Source organism: Tiliqua scincoides, chromosome 3 (assembly GCF_035046505.1).
Source record: "Tiliqua scincoides isolate rTilSci1 chromosome 3, rTilSci1.hap2, whole genome shotgun sequence".
In the NCBI taxonomy this organism is placed as follows: domain Eukaryota; kingdom Metazoa; phylum Chordata; class Lepidosauria; order Squamata; family Scincidae; genus Tiliqua; species Tiliqua scincoides.
In genome coordinates this window covers 217,682,134-217,701,066 of record NC_089823.1, presented here as the reverse complement: position 1 = coordinate 217,701,066, position 18,933 = coordinate 217,682,134, and the positions used below count along the sequence as shown (strand labels likewise).

Here is an 18,933-nt window from a genome sequence, read left to right as displayed (position 1 = left end):
GGTGTTGTTACAGCATGCTAGTGTGATCTAGTGGCTAGCATGTTGAATGGGACCAATTCATAAATATTTATTTCATTTGCATCCTGCTCTTGTTTTGGAAAACTCAGAAAGACTTACTGTACATGGGGTTACCAGGCAATTTCCCTTTTAGACACTGATTAGTCGGAGACCTTCATTTGAAAATGTGAACAGAATTGTGTACCATCGTGTCTGGGTTATATATTCTACCTTATACATGGGAGTCACTGAGTGAGTTTCTCTATCCCTACACGTTGTGAGGAGGCAAACATGATAAAATATTTAAATTATAAGTGTTATGAGCCCTTCCAAATGTTGCAACCTAACAAAGTAAAAAAAAAATCATGTGCTTTTATTTACAATTGATATACTTTATCTAGTTGCAAGTGGCATTTAAATAATATATTGTGTATGAATTGTCCTCATTAAAAAAGAAAATTTCTTCTTTTACTATTGTTGAACAGAGTTTGTTCCCAGAACCTCTATCCATGCAAAAGAATTCAGTACAAGCTCTAAAAGCCTTATGGGAGAAAACACAGCTGAAAGGGACACACAGCTTTGAAACAGCAATGGTTCAGTCTACATTTCCGCATCAGAAGGTAACCATTGTTTCCTTACTGGGGTGGCTTCTAGGCCATTCACATTGCAATGGATGTGATGTACAGTATAGTCACCACATTAAAAGAATGTGTGTGCATGGAATCTAGCTATGAAGTGCTATAATTTTATATATCTAATTTTTACTGAGTGTTTGAGTTCATCTTAGCTGGTTTAAAACATTTCTTTGGGGAAGAATTCTAAAAGCTGTCATTTGCCCTCTCCAAAGTTTGTTCCTTTTTTCTGCCTGCACACTGCACATGAAGACTGGATGGTAAATAAGTAAGGAAAGAGTATTCTACATTTGGAAACAAAAGAACTGCTTATACGTGAGTGTGTGTGTTGTCCATGAGAAAGAGAATAGGAACATGGATGAACACACAAGAAGCCCTATGATTTCCGACCTTTAGATGAAGTCTGCATTTGCAGTGTTTTACACAAATAACGCAGGTCAACTGCACCTAGATTGTGCCACTCTAGACTGCAGGAGCACAACTGCTTGTTTGAACACTGTATTTTTAAAAAAATCACTTTTGTTGAAAGCTAAATGTCAGGGAGAGGATAGCCAAGACTTTTCCCTGATCTGCTAGCTTTGCATTTGCAGGGAAGCATTCAGTTATGTGTTCCCACTCCCACAATCCCAATCCCACAAGCGGTGCAATCCGGTCACTGCTTCATCAGCAGTTTATATGATTTAGGTTTATCCCTGCAGTTTCACTGTGGTTTGCTTATGCCTGTAGCTCTGCAGCTGCTTTTACACTCCACTGAAAATAGTCCTGCTAGATCAGACCCAGGGTTCACTAGTCCAATATCCCTTTTCTAGCAGTGGCCAGGCAGGAAGTGCTTGAGAAGGACCTGTTACAGTATTTCCCAGTATCCCCAGCCTCTTGTTATTCAGAGATATAATGTCTCTGACCATGGAGGTTTCATTGAGATTGTCAGGGGTTGAGCCCTTGTCCGATCCCTACCTTACCTGGCTGCGGGCCAGGGACAGAACCGCCTGGCCACAGAGCCAAAGCCGCCTCGCCAGCTGACCAGGTGAGACGCAGGGCGGCTGGGTGGGAGATACAGCCGCCCCCAGAGCTCACCTGACTGGAGCAGTGAGCATTAACCACCAGAGAGGAGGGAAGCAGGCTAGGGTCGGTGCCCCTTTAAGCCTAGAGAGGGAGGAAGAGAAGGAGCCGAGGCTGTGACTGGGGAGGATAAAAGCAGGGAAGCCTGTGATGACAGGCAGTTCTGGAGAGGGAAGGCAGGAGGCTGGAGCTGGAACCCCTGCCTGAAGGATCTCAGGTCCTGCCTCCAGGGAGGAGGACAAGGGTGTCGTGAACTTCCCCCCCCCCAGCTTTGTCTGAGGCTTCCCCTGCAGGGAACCCCAGGGAGATGGATGCACCCTCTCAGGGGACCCCAAGAGACCCACCAGTCGACCCTCGGCACCCTGCTGGGTGACCCCCAGAGACCCCCTTCATGGGACACCCCTCACAGTGATATTAGGGCTGGTACTCATTGATGGGCCCATCTTCCATGATTGGACAAAAGTAGTAGAGAAGTGAGCAGGGGTTAAGATTCCGAGCAATGCGGTGCATCTATTAAAATCATCTGTATGTGTGCTTTGATTTTGCCCCTAATCCCTTGCACATGCTATTGGTATTTGGATAGAAATTGCAAATGGTACATGGCTTTTGTTCTTTCTTGCAAAGGAAAGAATAGAGTCAAGCCTAAGAGCTGGCAGCCATCATGAATTGCTTAGCTGCCTTTGCAAGTCCACATAGTTGTGGGTTACGGCATGGACTCTGGTGAGGTAACAACTTATGCATGCTCTGTTCTCTCAACCTTTACCCTTTGAAGAAATTACTGTTTCACAGCAATTATGTTTTCAAAGCGTGTAAAGAATATGGTTTCAAAGCAACCCAAAGATTTCTGGTCAAAGCTATTAATCTGTAATTGGGGTTCACAGAATTGACCAGGCTGGAATCTGCCTGAAACAAAAACATATTTGAGGAAAGTCTTGACTGTCCACAATCATCTTTACACACACACACACACACACACACACACCAAACTTAAAACTGTGTAACTGAAATGTGAGATTCTTCCTAAAATCTATATTGACATTTTGACTGATAGAAAAAAAGTGTAAAGATTCATCAACCTTTTAGCCCTTTAAGGCCGAATCTTATCTGCAAGATACAGTATAAATTCCAAGGGCTTGGACATGCACAGCAGAATGTAAACTTAGTACCTTTTTTTGAACTGCGGATGTTGCTTCCTCTCATGGCCTGCTGCAAAATGCTTGTCCTCAGTTTGTGGTACATGCTCCAACTACCCCTGTTCGGAACAGTATTTTCTACTTACAGTGAAGCAGTATGGTCTGCTCTACCACCTGGACTTTACCACCTCATTTTTCCACAGGTGTAGATCAGGCCGCAAGTATGTACATGTGAACACTGAGGGACCATGAGGTCCACAGCCTGCAATCTCCCACTCTGCAGCTGCTAAGAGAAAAGATGATTGAGCCGGTACTGGTGCCAGGTTGCTGGAGTATCCTGGGGCAAAATTCTGCACTAGGCCCTCCACTGAGACACCATTCACCTCTTGATAGACCTTGGACATTGTCAATGTCGCTAGTATGGAGAGTTTAGGGCTCAACCTGGCCATGTGGGCCTCTGATGGGCATGGGCTCTCAGTTAGTGCCCCACCTGGCCAACTTCTGAAGCCACTCTTGACATTTTTCAGTTCAAAATCACAATCCCCAAACTGCTTTTTCATCAATAAGGGGTAAGATATAGGATCCCCATATTTTCCCTTCATCATTCCCCTCATGGGTAGGAAATCAGCTCGGATAGTTTTGAGCTGGCAAATGACCAGAGGGGAAAGGTTTAAGATGCTTCTCAGTGTCTGCCCTTCCTTTTCCTTTATTTGCAGTCTGTCCAGGCTCATTTTGACTGAAACAAATGGAGGAAAAAGCCACAGAACTCTGTGTAACAGCATGTAGTTTGAGCTTAGAAACACAACGCTTGACTGCGGGAATCAGCAAGGGACAGCGAGAGCTTAAAATGAGACCGTCTTCTTGCCAAACATGTCATATAAAATTCCCCAAATGCATCAAACATGCAACAAGAGCAGGGGCTATTATTCTCAAAGGTATTAGTTCCCTAATTATATTACCATTTGGTTGGCGGTTCATAGCACATTCTGGCCCTTTCCATTGCTCACTTTCAGGGAAAGGACATGCAGAAAGTTCTTATCATAGCAGCTGAATTGTTTTGCAAAACTGGACCTCACTAATCCCTTGTAGAAAACAAGACTTCAGAAACTCCTTCTAGAATTGCACATTCCTCTCTGTTTGCCAGCAGAGCTTCTGAAGAGTTTTTTTTTTTGGCTTGTTTCTGCTGATGCTGGGAGGTCTCCAGTCCTAAGTAAGAGAGCAGCCTATCGCAGGCTGGCGGTCACAGAGTGGTTGCATAAAGCATCCTATAGCCTGAACTAGACACCATGGGAACAAACCTATCTCTTGGGCAGCATAATCCTAACCAAATCCCTGTGCAGTGATGTTGCAGCAAAAATGCGCTGCATCCTGCAGGCAAATTTCAGCTGCTACATGTCTCCTTGTGGTAAGGGGACATTTGTAAGCCCCAGCAGGCTCAATGGGTCAACTCAGAACTGTGCCAGCGGATCCACCTTGTGGATCCATGTTGGCAGATCAGGCCAGGGAAGAAGGATCGGCTATAGTGCATGCTGGAGCTACTGATCCTGCTCCTTCCTGGGCCCAACTGCCCACCCCAATCCCGTTGCCACCAGATTCACATGTGCCAGCAGGTGTCCACAAGGCTGCCAGCACTTGTGGGAAGACTTCGGTGTGCCAACCAGCTCAATGGCTAGAAGCACTTTCACTTTTATATTGTGCAACACTTTTGCACTGCAGGAGTGGCACACTTCCTCAGCACACTGGCTCAATAGGATGTGAAAGAAGGCTAGTGTGCTCACTTTCTTGTGCTGAGTACCTGATCCTAACCAGGCTTATTCCAACACAAGCCCCATTGTCTTCTCTGGTACTTCCTTCCAAGTAAATGTACTCAAGACCGCAGCCTTTGCCCTGTGGATTTCGACAGTACTCTGCCAGCTTTGGAGTAAGAACACTGACTTAAGTGGTCTGTGCTTTTCACTGTAAATAACTAAGCCCTATGAGACTCTGGTATGTTGAAGGAGACAATGAAATGTTCATGCAAGCTTTCTAAGAGCACATCTGCACCAAATGTTTTGTAAAAGTTGGCTCTGCTTCTGCAGTGGAACAACACGTTTTGCATGTAGAATGTCTCCATTTCAGTACCCTTCACCTCTGCTTAAAACGTCCTCTAGCAGTTGTGAACCTACTGTAGATGTCTATGGGGCGTCCTGTATTGAAGAAGAATTTACAGTGAGCAAAAAGCTTATCAGGAACACAGCAAAAGCAATAAGCAGCAGAACTGAAATGATATGACCAGCACCGATTCCAACAGCACCTCTCCCAGCCACCACATCAACCACGAATTACCCACACCACATAGCTCTAAAGTCTGCTTATATACTGGAGCCTACCATTATCTTGTGACTGGAATTGCACAGTATTGCATCAGCTCCCATCATGCTCAGCACCATTAACATTCACAGGTGTACATCACAAGTGCACAATCATGGTGACTCAGCACTTTCCCCTTTTTCCTTTTGGTCACATGGTACAAACACAGGCAGTGTTTACATTTACTCCCATATAGGTACACAGAGTTGTTGTCACTACCAAGTAACCTCAGTGCTTTGTCCTTTATCCAGACTCAAAAAATTCCTTTGTGCCAGATGCAGCAAAAAACTTAATACAAATGCCCCAGGCATGAGCCTCTAGGACTCCATGGAAGCCTCTCTGAGGCTCCCGACGGGGTCAGAAGCTGTGCTGGTTTTCCAGAAGCACAGTTTATAGCGTTGGGGAACCTCAGAGAGGCTTCCCCGATGCGGGCTCAGGTTGTGCAAGGCTCAGGTGAGTGGGGGGGTGGATTTGTGGGGGGACGGTGACAGCCTGTGGGGGGCACCATCACGGACCTTTGCCCCATGCGCGGGGCTGGGGAGGTCTGCTGCTGTTCTCTAGTAGCAGGGCTGAAAAGATCTCATCTGAATTCTTGGAGAGCTGCTTCCAACCAGAGTGGACAATGCAAAGCTAGATAGACTAGTGTTTCTCAGTGTTTATCCCCTGATGTACCACTTCTCATGGTCCACCTATTGGAAGTACCATCAGAAGTCACTGGTGATGATGTCCTCACCAATTACTTCCAGATTGAGAGACCAGTCACAATGCAACAAACATCAGTAAGAGGCTCAGACTGGACAGGAGGGATTTTTTGAGTGTGCAAAAAGCATATGCTGGAGCTCTGCCCACTAAGTGGATCCTCTACTGCTGCTTGATGTATTTCTGGTTTTTCTGCCAAGCAGCAGGAGTCTGGGAGGTCCCATGAGTACACCGGACACCACCTCAAGTTCCACCAGGGCTACAAGTACCACTGGTTGCAAAATGCTGAGACAGACCAATGGTCTGACTCAGCATATGATCATGTGATGCTTGTGGTTTGTACAGCGTCGGCCTCCAAGGATGCCTGACTGCATGTGCTGCAGGCCTAAGAACAATCATGCATAACATGTACAGTTGCTATGCCAACATTAACAATGGTGGTATGATGTTCTCCCATACCATATCATTCTTGCTCCTGGAAGCATGTGGACTGCTCTTCCTACTTGAGAAGCAGAAACAGGGGAAACACCATGTGCTAATACAGACATGCCTTACAATCCATGTAACTTTGGCTGCAGTCTTACATATCCAGCCTGACTGCTGCATGATACAAATGAATCTTTTGCCATTGGCTGCAGGGGAGGAATGTGACTCTGCAGCCAGGATCTAGTCTAAGCAAAGTTTTCCTGGGGAAAGTCCATCCATAGAAAACTCAACATGAATAAGCAAATTGATAAACAGCAAGGAAAAGAGTTTTCCTTTGCAAATTGTGATTTAATGAATCTGTGTATTATTTTTTTTACAACTGGCCCAGCTTATCCCAATAAAGCATGTTAGCTACACTTCTCCACTACATTTCATCAGAGACAACCAGATGTTTTATATCAGTCTGAGAAATTCCGAATGCCTGGCAATCTGAACATGGTTAAAGAAAGCAAGAAACATCTCTTTGCTGGAGATTTTTTAAAAAGACAGACAAAATGAAAAAGGCTTCAGTTTTCCCTGGCTGATTGAAATAGCATTTTTAAATGTTTGTCACAACTACTCAGGAGGTAGAGAAGACCTTATCCATCCTGCCTATCCATTTTTTAGGGGAGGGGCATAGTTCCTTCAGTCTGGACACATGCCAGCCTTTGCTCAAAGTGCCCATGAAGCTTATTGAAGGCAGTCTGAGAAAATTCCTCCAGTGTATTACATTGTTGCTTTGTACAAGAAATTGGCAGGAATACAGCTGGAATGTATCCACCAGTCTGGGCAGTTGTCCTGGTGTATTTTCATTCACATCTTGTGTGTTGAGTGTTAGGGGGGAAGGAGCCGTAGCTTAGTGGGTAGAGCATCTGTTTTGCATGCACAAGACCTTGGGTTCAATCAGTGGCATCTCCAAGTCGGGCTGTGTGAAGAACTGCCTGAAGCCCTAGAGACTGGCTGCCAACTAGTGGAATCAGTCATGCGAAAGATGGACCAATGGGGTGACTCAGAATGAGTCAGTGTCACAGGTTCAGTCTCTGTGTGGTCTTTGGGTCCCCTGGGATATGTGTCATCCAAGAAGAAAAAAATGTTCTGTGTCATCTGTTCTTCAATGAATTGCCACAAAGCCACTATCTTGGTCCCACAGAACAGTTTATTGTTTGGAGACTTGTTTTTTTGTTGATATTATTGTGGGAAATGTTCAGCATTATATTTTAAAAAATTGTCAGACAAATGACAGGTTGACAGTACATTAAATCACCATGGTTTTCTCATTGCACAGTTGTTTCTCTTTGTTCGAATATGCACTAGCTAACTCGAGTCCTTTGGGAGGGATAGAAATATTTTAAAATAAACATTAATATTTATATACCTATTTCCCATACCATGCACTCCCTTTTTCTGGTATGCAACTGTGTCCATTTGTAGGGGTTTGTCGGGGTTCCCCTCCTCCCACAAGTCCCCAGCTTACCCAGGGAGAAGGCCTCTGGGTCAGAGGAACAGGGAGGAAGCCGGTGGAACATGGGGCCACCTCCCCATAGGCTGCCTGGGCACTCCTGTGGGCAGCAAGGCACAGCAGAGGAACACTGCGTGCCAACCCCCCCGCTTCGCCCCCCGCCTTGGAGGAGGGAGGGGGGAGACAGGACACAGGCCATTTGGCTGCTGGGCAACCACCCCTCCCCCGCCTTCGGGGAGAGCAGAGCTACAGGACCCAGGTGGGCAGGGCCAGCCCACCCCCCAAAAGCAGAGACCAGAGCAGAGGCAGCAGCCTTCTCAGCCCTCTCAGGCACAACCCTGGCAGCTCCAGGTGGGAGGAAAACAGAGAGAGGAAGGGGAGGAGTTGTAATCCCAGGGGAGGGCAGGCCCAGAGACAGGCCCTTTTTGTACTATCCCTGTGAGGGGAGGGGAGGGGCCAAAGGGGAGGAGCCCTACATAAACCTGGAGGCCAGGGATGACAAGGCAGTTGGGAGTCTGAAGAGCAGGTAGGAGGATTTGCTGCTAGCAGCCCCTGCTACTGACTGGCAAATGCTGCCAACCCAAAGAGGGGGAACCGGGTGACACAACCCCCCCTTCTTCTGGTGAACTAGTCTGAGGCCTCCACAAGGGGGTCCCCCTTGGAAAGGCCAGATGGGCCCTCCCCCCCCACAGGGAGGCCTCACAGGGTTAATCTGCTTGTTTCTGTGTTCTCTCTAGGCCAGTGGTTCTCAAACTTCCTGGGAGATTTACTCTCAGGGTAAGTCTTTGCAGAGGCAGTGGCAGCAAAGTGATCCCCAGGATCACACCCCTGCAGGGGGAGTGGGTGCTATTTTTTAACAAAACATATATGCTCCCAGAGTCCAGGGGGTGTGGGGAGCCCCGTGGAGCGCTTGCAGGGCTCCCCGTGGCTTCTAAACAGTGAAAGTTGCAAGTGCAATTAAACTGGAAGTGGAATTTCTGGTTTTGTCATGCTTGCAACTTGCACTGTTTAGAAGCCATGGGGAGCCCTGCAAGCACATATACTGTATTTTGTTAAAAAATTGCACCCCCTCCCCCTGCAGGGTCTCAATCCTGGAGATAGCTTTGCTGCTTCCCCCTGCCCCCACCCCTTAAAGGGGCATCATTACATAAGCTGGTGGGTCGTGACCCAGCAGTTTGAGAACCACTGCTCTAGACACAATGAATTGACTGGGCTCTGTTCCCTTAAGCACAAACCAGCTTCTAGGATCTCCCCTTCCCCTTCCTGTGGTCCAGGGCGGTGGTTCTTAAACTTTTTGCACTTGGACCCACTTTTTAGAATGACAATCTGTCAGGACTCCTTGGAAGTGACATCATTGATCCGGAAGTGATGTCATGGCCGGAAGTGACATCATCAAGCAGGAAAATTTTTGACAATCCGAGGCTGCAATCCTGTCCAAACTTACCCAGGAGTAAGTCCCATTGACTATCATTGTTAAAAACATAGACACAGTAGCCTGTTAAAAGTACCGATCTGTAATATTTTTCCAAATGCGGTCACATACCATGATAGCATCAAGTCTATTATATTAAAAATAAAATATTGAAATGAATGCGGACCCACCTGAAATTGGCTCGTGACCCACCTAGTAGGTCCCAACCCACAGTTTGAGCGATAGTGGTCTAGGAGAAACTCTGTTGCAGGCCTGTATTGTGAAGATAGGATTGAGGAAATATGTAACTGCTTACTAGCTTCTTCTGTTGAATGTACAACACTGCCTTACCCGAGTCATGCCACTGGTCTGTCTAGCTCAGGGGTGCTCACACTTTTTTGACTCAAGAGCTACTTTGAAACCCAGCAAGGCCCAGAGATCTACCAGAGTTTTTTTTACAATGTTAGCGCCATCATAACATATAACATTTATGTGTACAATGTATGTTGGTGTACCTTGAGCCCCACTGAGTATAACAGGACTTACTCCTGAGTAGACATGCCTAGGATTAGGCTGTGAGGCTGCAATCCTAGCCACACTTACCTGGGAGTAAGCCCCATTGAGTACAATGGGGCTTACTCCCGGCGTTTCCTCCCAGAGGCACCTGAAGGGGGGGGTTGGCACTCCGCGATCTACTCATTTTGCCTCGCGATCTACCGGTAGATCGCGATCCACCTATTGAGCACCCCTGGTCTAGCTCATTATTGTCTATGCCAGCAGTTCAGAGCTTTAGAGAAGGGTCTTTATGTGCCCTTTGTACTGGTGTCAGGAACTGAAGCTGGGCCTTTCTGCATGCAAAGTATGTGTTCTTCCACTGGGGCTACAGCCCCTCCTCTATTAAAATAAATCAGGAGACAAAATTGACAAGATGTTTCTGGCAAAGGGATCTGCAGTTTCACTGGTACAAATTCAGCTGAAAAAAGGAAAAGGCTTCAGTGATAAGGTAAGATGGATGGAGCAACCGCCCAGAAAGTGAAGAGTGAGAAATTGGGCTATGTCAGTCCAGACAAACGTAGCCATACTTGTCTCAGTAAAATCACCTCTGACTCGACCCATTGATTTCATTGTGGAATTTTAAAGCAATCACCTTTGTCTAGATTGTCTCCTTAATGATTTTGTTGTGCTATGTGAAAGCAGGATAAATAGCACCTGTGGGGGCCCTGATCTGGACCAGGATCATGGTGAAAGAAAAGGGTCAAAGCTGTCTACCTCTCTGCATTGTGGTCCAGATCTGGATTAGGCTCCCTCAACTCATACTTAGCACATAAAAGTTAGAGGCCAACTACCGTTAATGTTTTAGAATCTCCCAATAACTTTGTCATTAGTTTAAAATAAAAGATTTTGCTCCTGTTTACATATCTATTTATTAACAAGTTATTGTATTGAAAAGCTAAATCTATTAATTTACATTACATTACAGATGCACTCGTGTACATAATTAATCTGCAAGCTTCTCTGACAGTAGAACATATCTCAGTTATTTCCGTGGAAGGGCCTATGATTTACATAATTGCAACTGACGGCAGAATATGGTCAAATCAGTGTGTACAGACTGTTGGGCTGTTTTTTGAAAGCAGCTTGCAAAGAAAGTTGTACTCTCCGGAATGCCACAGAAAATATTTTAGCAGCATACTTCAGTTTTTGCTCCTAAGTAAAATGTTTCCAGATGTAACTTCCTCACAGATTGCTGAACAACTGCTTAATGGATATTTATCAAAAGACACAAGCTATGTGATGCTAAAAGCAACCACAGCAGCTTTTCATCAATTAATTGCAAAATCAAGTGTGTTCGCCACTTGCACTATCATTTTCAGGGGAAAAATTATTCTGTGTACTATGAGATGTCAACAGAACCTAACCATTCCCTTTACCACACCACATCTAGAGAAAGTGAACATCTTTCGTGTAAGAGATAGAATAGCTACTTTTGTCATTGTGCACTCTAAAAGATCTTATTCTGGAGTAATTTCACATTTAACTTCATTTTTCATTACTCTGGGCTGATTTCAGGATATCTTAAAGCAGGGGTCTCTATACTTTTTGGCCAAAGGTCTGCATCAGATATCTGACACAGTGTTGAGGGTCAGGAAAAAAAAATAAATATAAAATTTAAACAATTAGAGATGGCACTTGAATGAATGAATGAATGAAATGTCCAGGATTTCTCGAAGCACCAATACAGCCCAAGAAATAAACCACACTCTTAAATGGATCCCCATTCCCCCACCCCACAAACACAACTCTGGCTGTGTTTGGTCAACTGGCCCAGAGGCTCTCAGGGGATCAGTGATTGGCCGTGGGCAGCCCCTGGGCCGGGGTTTGGAGACCCCTGTCTTAAAGGACACATTTTTTCACCCTATACATCAGAATCCAATAAACAAGTACAGTGATGTGATGAGATCAAGGACTGGGGAGGCACTTGCTGTGGCACTGCAAGGCATTCAGGGCTACCCAGAAGCCACAAGGCTTTCTGAAGCATCACCCAGCTGCAATCAGAGAGGAGGCTGAGATCGTCACTGCTGCACCTCTGATTTCTCCCTGTATAGTTACAGACACTATACAGGGAGAGATGAAGGAGGTGCGGCAGTGATGAGCTCAGCCTCCCTTCTGATTACACAACCCCTCAGAAACACTGGCAATAGGCGCGTGCCTGAGGCTGTTTTCATTGGACTATGAGAGGGGAGGCAGAGCCTCATATCCCTGAATAAGAGTAAGAAGTTCTGCAATTTATAGATGGTATAATGATTTCTTCATTGTAGCAGAATCAGCATAGTATGGTGGACTGGGCAGTGCAGAACTTTGCTAGGAGCTCAGAGTTCAGATCGCTGCACAGTCATGAAATTCACAAGGCAGCCTTGGGCCAGTCATTCTCTAGCTAATCTATATCACACACAGTTGTTTCAAGGGTAAAGTGGGACAGCACACACTCGTGTGTTGAACTCTGAGTTCAACACATATGAATATGAATAATAAGTTGAGGGTTCCCATTTCAATAGAATTGTCCCTTGTGGTTGTGCCAGGGTGCAGGCAGGGAGGAGGTGTGCATGGCAAGCCCAGTGTGTCCTTTTTGGCATTCTGGGTCACATCTAGCCTTCTCTATTGACAGACCAGAAAGAGTTTCTGTGGTTCACTCCTGGACTGTACAGTGTGGCCTTTTCCCAGGTGCCAGTCAGTTTGGTTCCTGACAAGTGATACTGCCAACCTCCTATGATGTTCAGGCATTGGCCAAAATCAATAGTTAATGAATTTTTAGAGACAGTGTCTTGTACAACCTCAGAGTTCCTTTTAAGGATAATAGAACAGTAGTTACTAAATCTACCCTGGTCACTGCACCCTTAGTGTTGCAGGAATTCTTTCACAGTGCCCTGCCACAGCAGTGCCATGCTGCAGGATAACAAGACTCCCCCAAGACCACTCCCCCAAGAAATCTTGCAAGGTATCATGAGATTTTGCACGATTTCACATGACATTGACAAAGGGTCAAACCCCACATTCCTGGTGCTGTAATCCCAATTCATATTAGGCCCCCTGCATCAGCTGCCATTTAGGAAAAAAAAATCTAAGCACATGAGGTTCAATAATGTGCTTGATTTAATGTGTAGTTTGGCTCTGAGACAGCAGAAAGCCACTGCTAGTCAGATAAAATGGTCATGGGCTAGACTGACCCATGGTCAGCATAAGACAGCTCCATATGCACTCATCTGGCTTCTTCATCCAGTCATTTAAAGGCAAACAGGATACTCACAAAAAGTGTACATAGAAGAATTTCTATATTAGGCAAGTGAAAGAGCTTGAAACTGCTGCATACATCATTGTTTATATAGAGTCACTGCTGCACATGATGTACTATAAAGTGTGTGAGACAACATGGCTCTGCTAGAGAACAAGTCCAAGCAACCCATCAATCAACAGGCCAGCAGGCAGAAGTAAACAAAGGAAGAATATGTATTTATTTTTGGGATGCAATCTTAGGCTTAGTAAGAATAGGATATGAAGCCATAAACTCCTGCCTTTTGTTCCTATTACTAGGAAGTTTATAGATTTCATTATTTTAACTTTGCAGGTGACAAATTACTCAGTAACCAAATCACTTCCTAATGTTTTGTTGCTGTTGTTGTTGTTGTTACTTGCTTAGGATCTGGATCATGTACAGATGCATCTGGAAGAAGTGAGGTTCTTTGATTTATTTGGTTACAGCGAGGAAGCAGGGGTTTGGCAGTGTTTCATGTGCAATAACCCTGAAAAGGCAACAGGTAAGGGAGTTTTTTCCTGTACTACTGAAATACCCAAGTAGTAAAGTTCAAAGTCTGACAACAGCTGAAGGCTGTTCAGTTGCAGATGACATGAATCGCACAACTATACCTTTAAGTGCCTCTCACTGACTATTTGCAAATAGAAATGTCCCCTTGCATCTCAGCTGAAAGCAGAATGGAAATTCACCAAGGCAGCAAGCCACTTCTTCCTGGTTCCAAGGCCAAAGCCTAGATCTTTGTCCCATATCATGGGGTTGTCGGCTCCACCATCAGAAAACCAAAGTAAAGGAAAAACGAACATTGATATAGCGCTGGTCCCAGGGCGTGCGCCAGTGCTCAAGCATTTCTCTGGTCCCAGTGAGTTCTTTCTATACACACTGGAATTCAGTGCCTAAGGGCCCAATCCTATCCAACTTTCCAGCACTGATGCGACCATACCAACAAGGCACACACTGCATCCTGCAGTGGGGGTGCGGCCTTGGAGGCCTCCTCAAGGTAAGAGAACATTTGTTCCCTTACTTCAGGGTGCATTGCAGTTGCATCACTCATTTAGGGCGCAATCCTAACCAACTTTCCAGCACTGGCATAGCTGTGCCACTGGGGGATGTGCTGCATCCTGCCACTGGGGGGCAGTCACGGAGGCCTTCTCCAGGTAAGGCAATGTTTGTTCGGAGTTGCATTGCCCTTACCTCGGTGCTGGGAAGTTGGTTAAGATTGCGCCCTTACAGCCCAATCCTATCCACACTTACCTGGGAGTAAGCCCCATTGACTATAATGTGACTTACTTCTGAGGAGACATGCATAGGATTGGTCTGGTCTAGAGGGTTGAGCCTCGGTTTGCCTGAAGATAACATCCGAAGGTCGCCAGTTCGAGGCCACCGGCACCGTGCGACCTTGAAGCAGCTGACAAGCTGAGCCGAGTTATTCCATCTGCTCTGAGTGTGGGAGGATGGGGGCCAGAATGTGAAGCCAGATCAGAACGAAACTTCTGAATTGTTGTAGCTCTTGAAAGATAGAGCCTTCTTTCAATTGTAAAAATCCCTACGGGGATTTAAATTAGCCTGCCTATGTAAACTGCCTTGAATAAAGTCTAAGGAGAAATCTGAGGACCTAGAAAGGTGGTATATAAATACCTGTATAATAATATATAATAATAATATGTTCTGGCTCCTTGGGACCTCAGGGTCATTTTCCCTGACTATTACAGTGCTTTTTTTTCCCTTCCCTCCTGCTATCACTCTGATGCCAGACCCTGTTGGCTCCTCCTGCTTATTCACACGAAATGCTGACAGGAACTGTGATTTATAGTTGTTGAGGGAGCATGTCACACAGAGAGATGTCTTCCTCCCTATCTCTCAAATTATAAATCCTGTATTTCCTTCTAGAAGGCACACAGTCTCCCTAATCTAGAGGAGGACCAGGGCCACTTGTACACTGTTCAGGTGGTTGCCTGTTTTGTTCCAACACTACTTCTCATGGTCTCCAGCAAATCTTACACGATTTAGCGATCCTACATAGATGCAAGAAAATGTTTGCATGTACTGTACGTCTTCAAGCATGATCTCCTATTTCGCCTCATTTTCCCTTCATGGTCATGGGCTTGCTGCCCAGCTCAAGCCCCTGTTCCTTGCCAAGGGTTATTGAAAACATTTTTCCTTGGAAGAGTTTTTAATTGACTGCTCTTTGAGAAGTTGTACTATAGAGTAAATGCTGCTTTTTAAATTTATTTTATGTGCTTTATATTTTGTGATTTTAACTGATTTTATATCTTTAGCCACCTGTGCTTTGCAGACAGGAAAGGTGGTGAAATAAATAAATAAATCCATAAATAAATCCTATCTACCTGCATGCATACATGCAAACATAGCACTTACATTTTGAGGTAACATTTCATCTTCAAATATTCAAATTTCAGATGCAAAATCTTGCAAAAATGACAGATTTGGGATAATTTCAAATATATCCATTGAGAGTTTAATCTTCTTATAGGATGACCCGATTTCGGCAGCAACCCCTGAGGTCATTAAATCTGAAGTACAGGTTTCTCCTACTACATGATGTAGTTATTTGGGAAGGAGTATCCTTCCTGCTTCAGAGTAAAACTTAGCTCCAGTACAGCTCACATTGGAATGGTAGGGAAACAAATGTGATTTTGTAAAATTAAATGTATCTTAAGGAAATAGATGCTTTCAAAAGCCGCCTACGGTAATTGAATTTTACCTGGTAATTAGTTAATACACATATGCATATGCCATGGTTTTGTGCATCTATTTTTTTTTTTTTAAGATTACTTTCAGGAGACTAAAATTATGTCCAGGAAAACAAAAATAAGGATTTTGAGACATGATTTTGATTTTGGAAACTTGTAGTGAACAATCGGTTCTGCTTTCTGTGTTTTCTGGTTCTTCTGGGTATGGCTCTGTTAAATTGAGTTACACCAATTATTCATTTGGGCAGGTATGTTTCTGTTGGAGATATTTAGCTGTTTAGGCCAGATGGAGATATTGGGGGGGGGGGGAACAGATACCAATTAAACTGAGTTGCTTTCTGAAGATGACAGCTCCAAATGAAATCATACAGCAGACTAGAAACAGCTGGTAATTAGGGTGTTTGGGTCATGTTCTAATGCCTACTGTAGGATGTTGCACTGAGTTTACTGTTTGTTGTATTTATTTAAAGGATTTATATACTGCTTTTCTGGTATGTATGGTACTATTTTATATACCTGAAGGATTTATATACCACTTTTCTGAAGCCTTTCCAAATTTTCACTGACATCAGAGAGTTTTGCATGTATGTGAGAAGTGTTTTTCATTATATTTCAGCCAGCAGTTTTCCACAAATCAAAATTAAGTCTTTGACTTTTTTTCAAAGTGCGTTCCTTTTAATAAACAGCACATCTGTTCAGGCACATAATTCAGACTTGGTCACTGCTTGGCTGCGCTGCTCCTATGCAATGTCTGTTCATAATAAAATTAAGGCTGAAATTCTGAGTACATCTGCTTAGAAATGTATAATTTCTTGCCTCTCCCATCCTGAGAGTTCCAACTGCAAAAACTTAAAATGAGGGCATTTATAAAGTACTAATTAATACTAAATGCAGGGATATTAAAACCCTTCTTGAACAGTTCAGTCCTATACATGTGTGCTCAGAAGTAAGTATTATTGAGTTCAGTGGGATTTACTCCCAAATAGGTGTGCATCATATTCAGTGGCATTGCTGGGGTGGTGCGGGCCACACTGGGCGGCCCACACAGCAGGGGTGACACCACTACTGGCGTAAATTTTTTAAATCTTGGCATTTTTGAGTAATACCATCAAGTTATATATAATTCAACTTGTAATTTCATGCAGAATGCAATGAAGCAAACAGTGTTGAAATATCTCTACTCTATCAAAAGTTATAGCCAAAAAACCAGTGGGAGCGGGTCAATGGTGCATCATCACAACCACTGCTAGAGGTGTTGCCACGCCCACCGCATGGGAGGACATCCATCAGGAGGTGATGCGCTGGCCTCCCGCACTGGGTGACGAAAACCCAAGTGATGCCACTGATCATATTGGAACCAAAGCTGAGTTTCAGGCACCAAACATTGTCCCAAATAATATAGAATTCCCATTCCAGGGGAAGGACACTTCATACTTCTGGGGCAGTTTCTTGACTTTGCTTTTGTGCCTTATGCCATTCTAACTCCTCTGGGAGGTGAGGGGTAGTGTGGCACCCTTGTGCTGTGCTGTACACTGTGGGCGCAATCCTAACCAACTTTTCAGCACCAGCATAAGGGCAATTCAACTCCAAGGTAAGGGAACAAACATTGCCTTACCTTGAGAAGGCCTCCATGACTACCCCCCCAACTGCAGGATGCAGCACATGTCCCACTGGCACAGCTATACCAGTGCAGGAAAGTTGGTTAGGATTGCGCCCTGTGTGTGTGCATCTCCCCACTGTTGCTGGTGGTGCCTGTTGCTGTGTTGCTCATTCCTAGTTCTCCCAGCATTGGCTGCTTAGTGACCCTGGACTTGTCTCTGCCCAGTTCTTTGTCTGCCAGCATTGGGGCTGATCTGATGTGCTGATCAGCCCCTTGGACATCATACCAATTACACAAGGATATCACACAGATGTTGTGCCAACTTCATGGTGATGACACACCAGCATTACATGGGCAACATGCCAGTGTCATAGTGATGATGCGCTGATGATACTGTGATGGCACCCCAATGACATGCCGTCATACCTATGATGAACCAATGTCAGGATGCCGTTCTGTGGATACCAGGCTGTGTCTGTGTTTCCATAGACACTGGGGTGTTACTGGGAAGGGCTGTGACAGCGTTGCTTTGCCAGGATAAGCTTGGCATTTGGCCCTTGTTACAGTGGTGTTGGTGCATGTTTGGTGTGGTGTTGCCAGGACAGGCTTAGGATAGGATGGATGTTGCACCAGTGTCTGAATAGGATTGGCCACTAGTTATCAGAGCTCTTCAAGTCAAAACTTTGTTGTGTTTTTTTTATGAGCAGCACTGAAACAATTCAGTGTATTTCTGTAGTCATTTGTTTGGCTGCATCATAAGTGCTACTTTGAAAGTGAATATCAGAACTTGAAAAATACATATTTGCCACAGCCCCCTGGGGAAGCAACCACAGGCACCTAGACTTTTAGCACATTGATTGTATATGAAACTACAGTTGAATCAACGAAAAATCCAAAGCTACAATTTTGGTATCCTTGAAGAGGTCTTTAATAGTCTGCATTCATAATATCTGAGCAGATTTCCAACATCTTGGATTTCTTAAATGGTTTGCTGTGTCTGCTTTTGACAGTTCTTAGTAAAAACCATTGGGATAAAAAGACGTAAAGTGTCTCTTCTAAAGACTCGAATGTATGGGTTTGGCAATTCCTGTCTCTCTTCGTCATTATTTGAAAGTAGCCACTTCTCAGGGAGTCGAACATATTGGGCCAAACACTGTAGAGTGAAACACATTGCATCAAAATGTTTGACGTTCAACAAAAAACCTCACTGTATTGAGGGCTTTTTTGCTCATTTCCTGCTTGTCATAGCAAAAAATGAAACAGGTTTATTTTTTTAGTAGTCATTGGCCAGATGGGAGCAGATCATTTTACAGGCAGCTGGACTCTAGACCTGGAAATACATGTTAGAGACTCCTGATATCCATTAGACCATTGGTCTTCAGAAGATGTGGTGTGGGTCATATCCACATCGTTTCTTTTGTTTATTTAAGCTCTTTTTTCGAAGAGGAGAAGGGAGAAAAGAAATGAGATACGTAGTTTGAGAAAGACAAAGAGACAAGATTAAAGAGAGGAGAAAAGACTGAAGATTGCTGGTCTAGATCCAAATCAGAAGTGGGAAATATACCATTGTTTAAATAAACATGCACTTAGTCCAAATCTGATGGGAA

At 44.5% G+C, this 18,933-nt stretch overlaps 1 protein-coding gene across 2 annotated transcripts in view; it reads left to right on the top strand.

Annotated features, from left to right (window-relative positions):
- The window catches only part of VEPH1 (ventricular zone expressed PH domain containing 1), a 136,338-nt gene that overhangs the window by 106,474 nt on the left and 10,931 nt on the right, over nt 1-18,933 (top strand). Inside the window, exons 10-11 of one of the 2 annotated variants that reach the window (XM_066622081.1) lie at nt 483-617; nt 13,400-13,517. In XM_066622081.1, coding sequence (XP_066478178.1) covers nt 483-617; nt 13,400-13,517 — 253 coding nt within the window. The remainder of the gene's footprint in view (nt 1-482; nt 618-13,399; nt 13,518-18,933) is intronic. The other variant, XM_066622082.1, reaches the window with a different exon arrangement.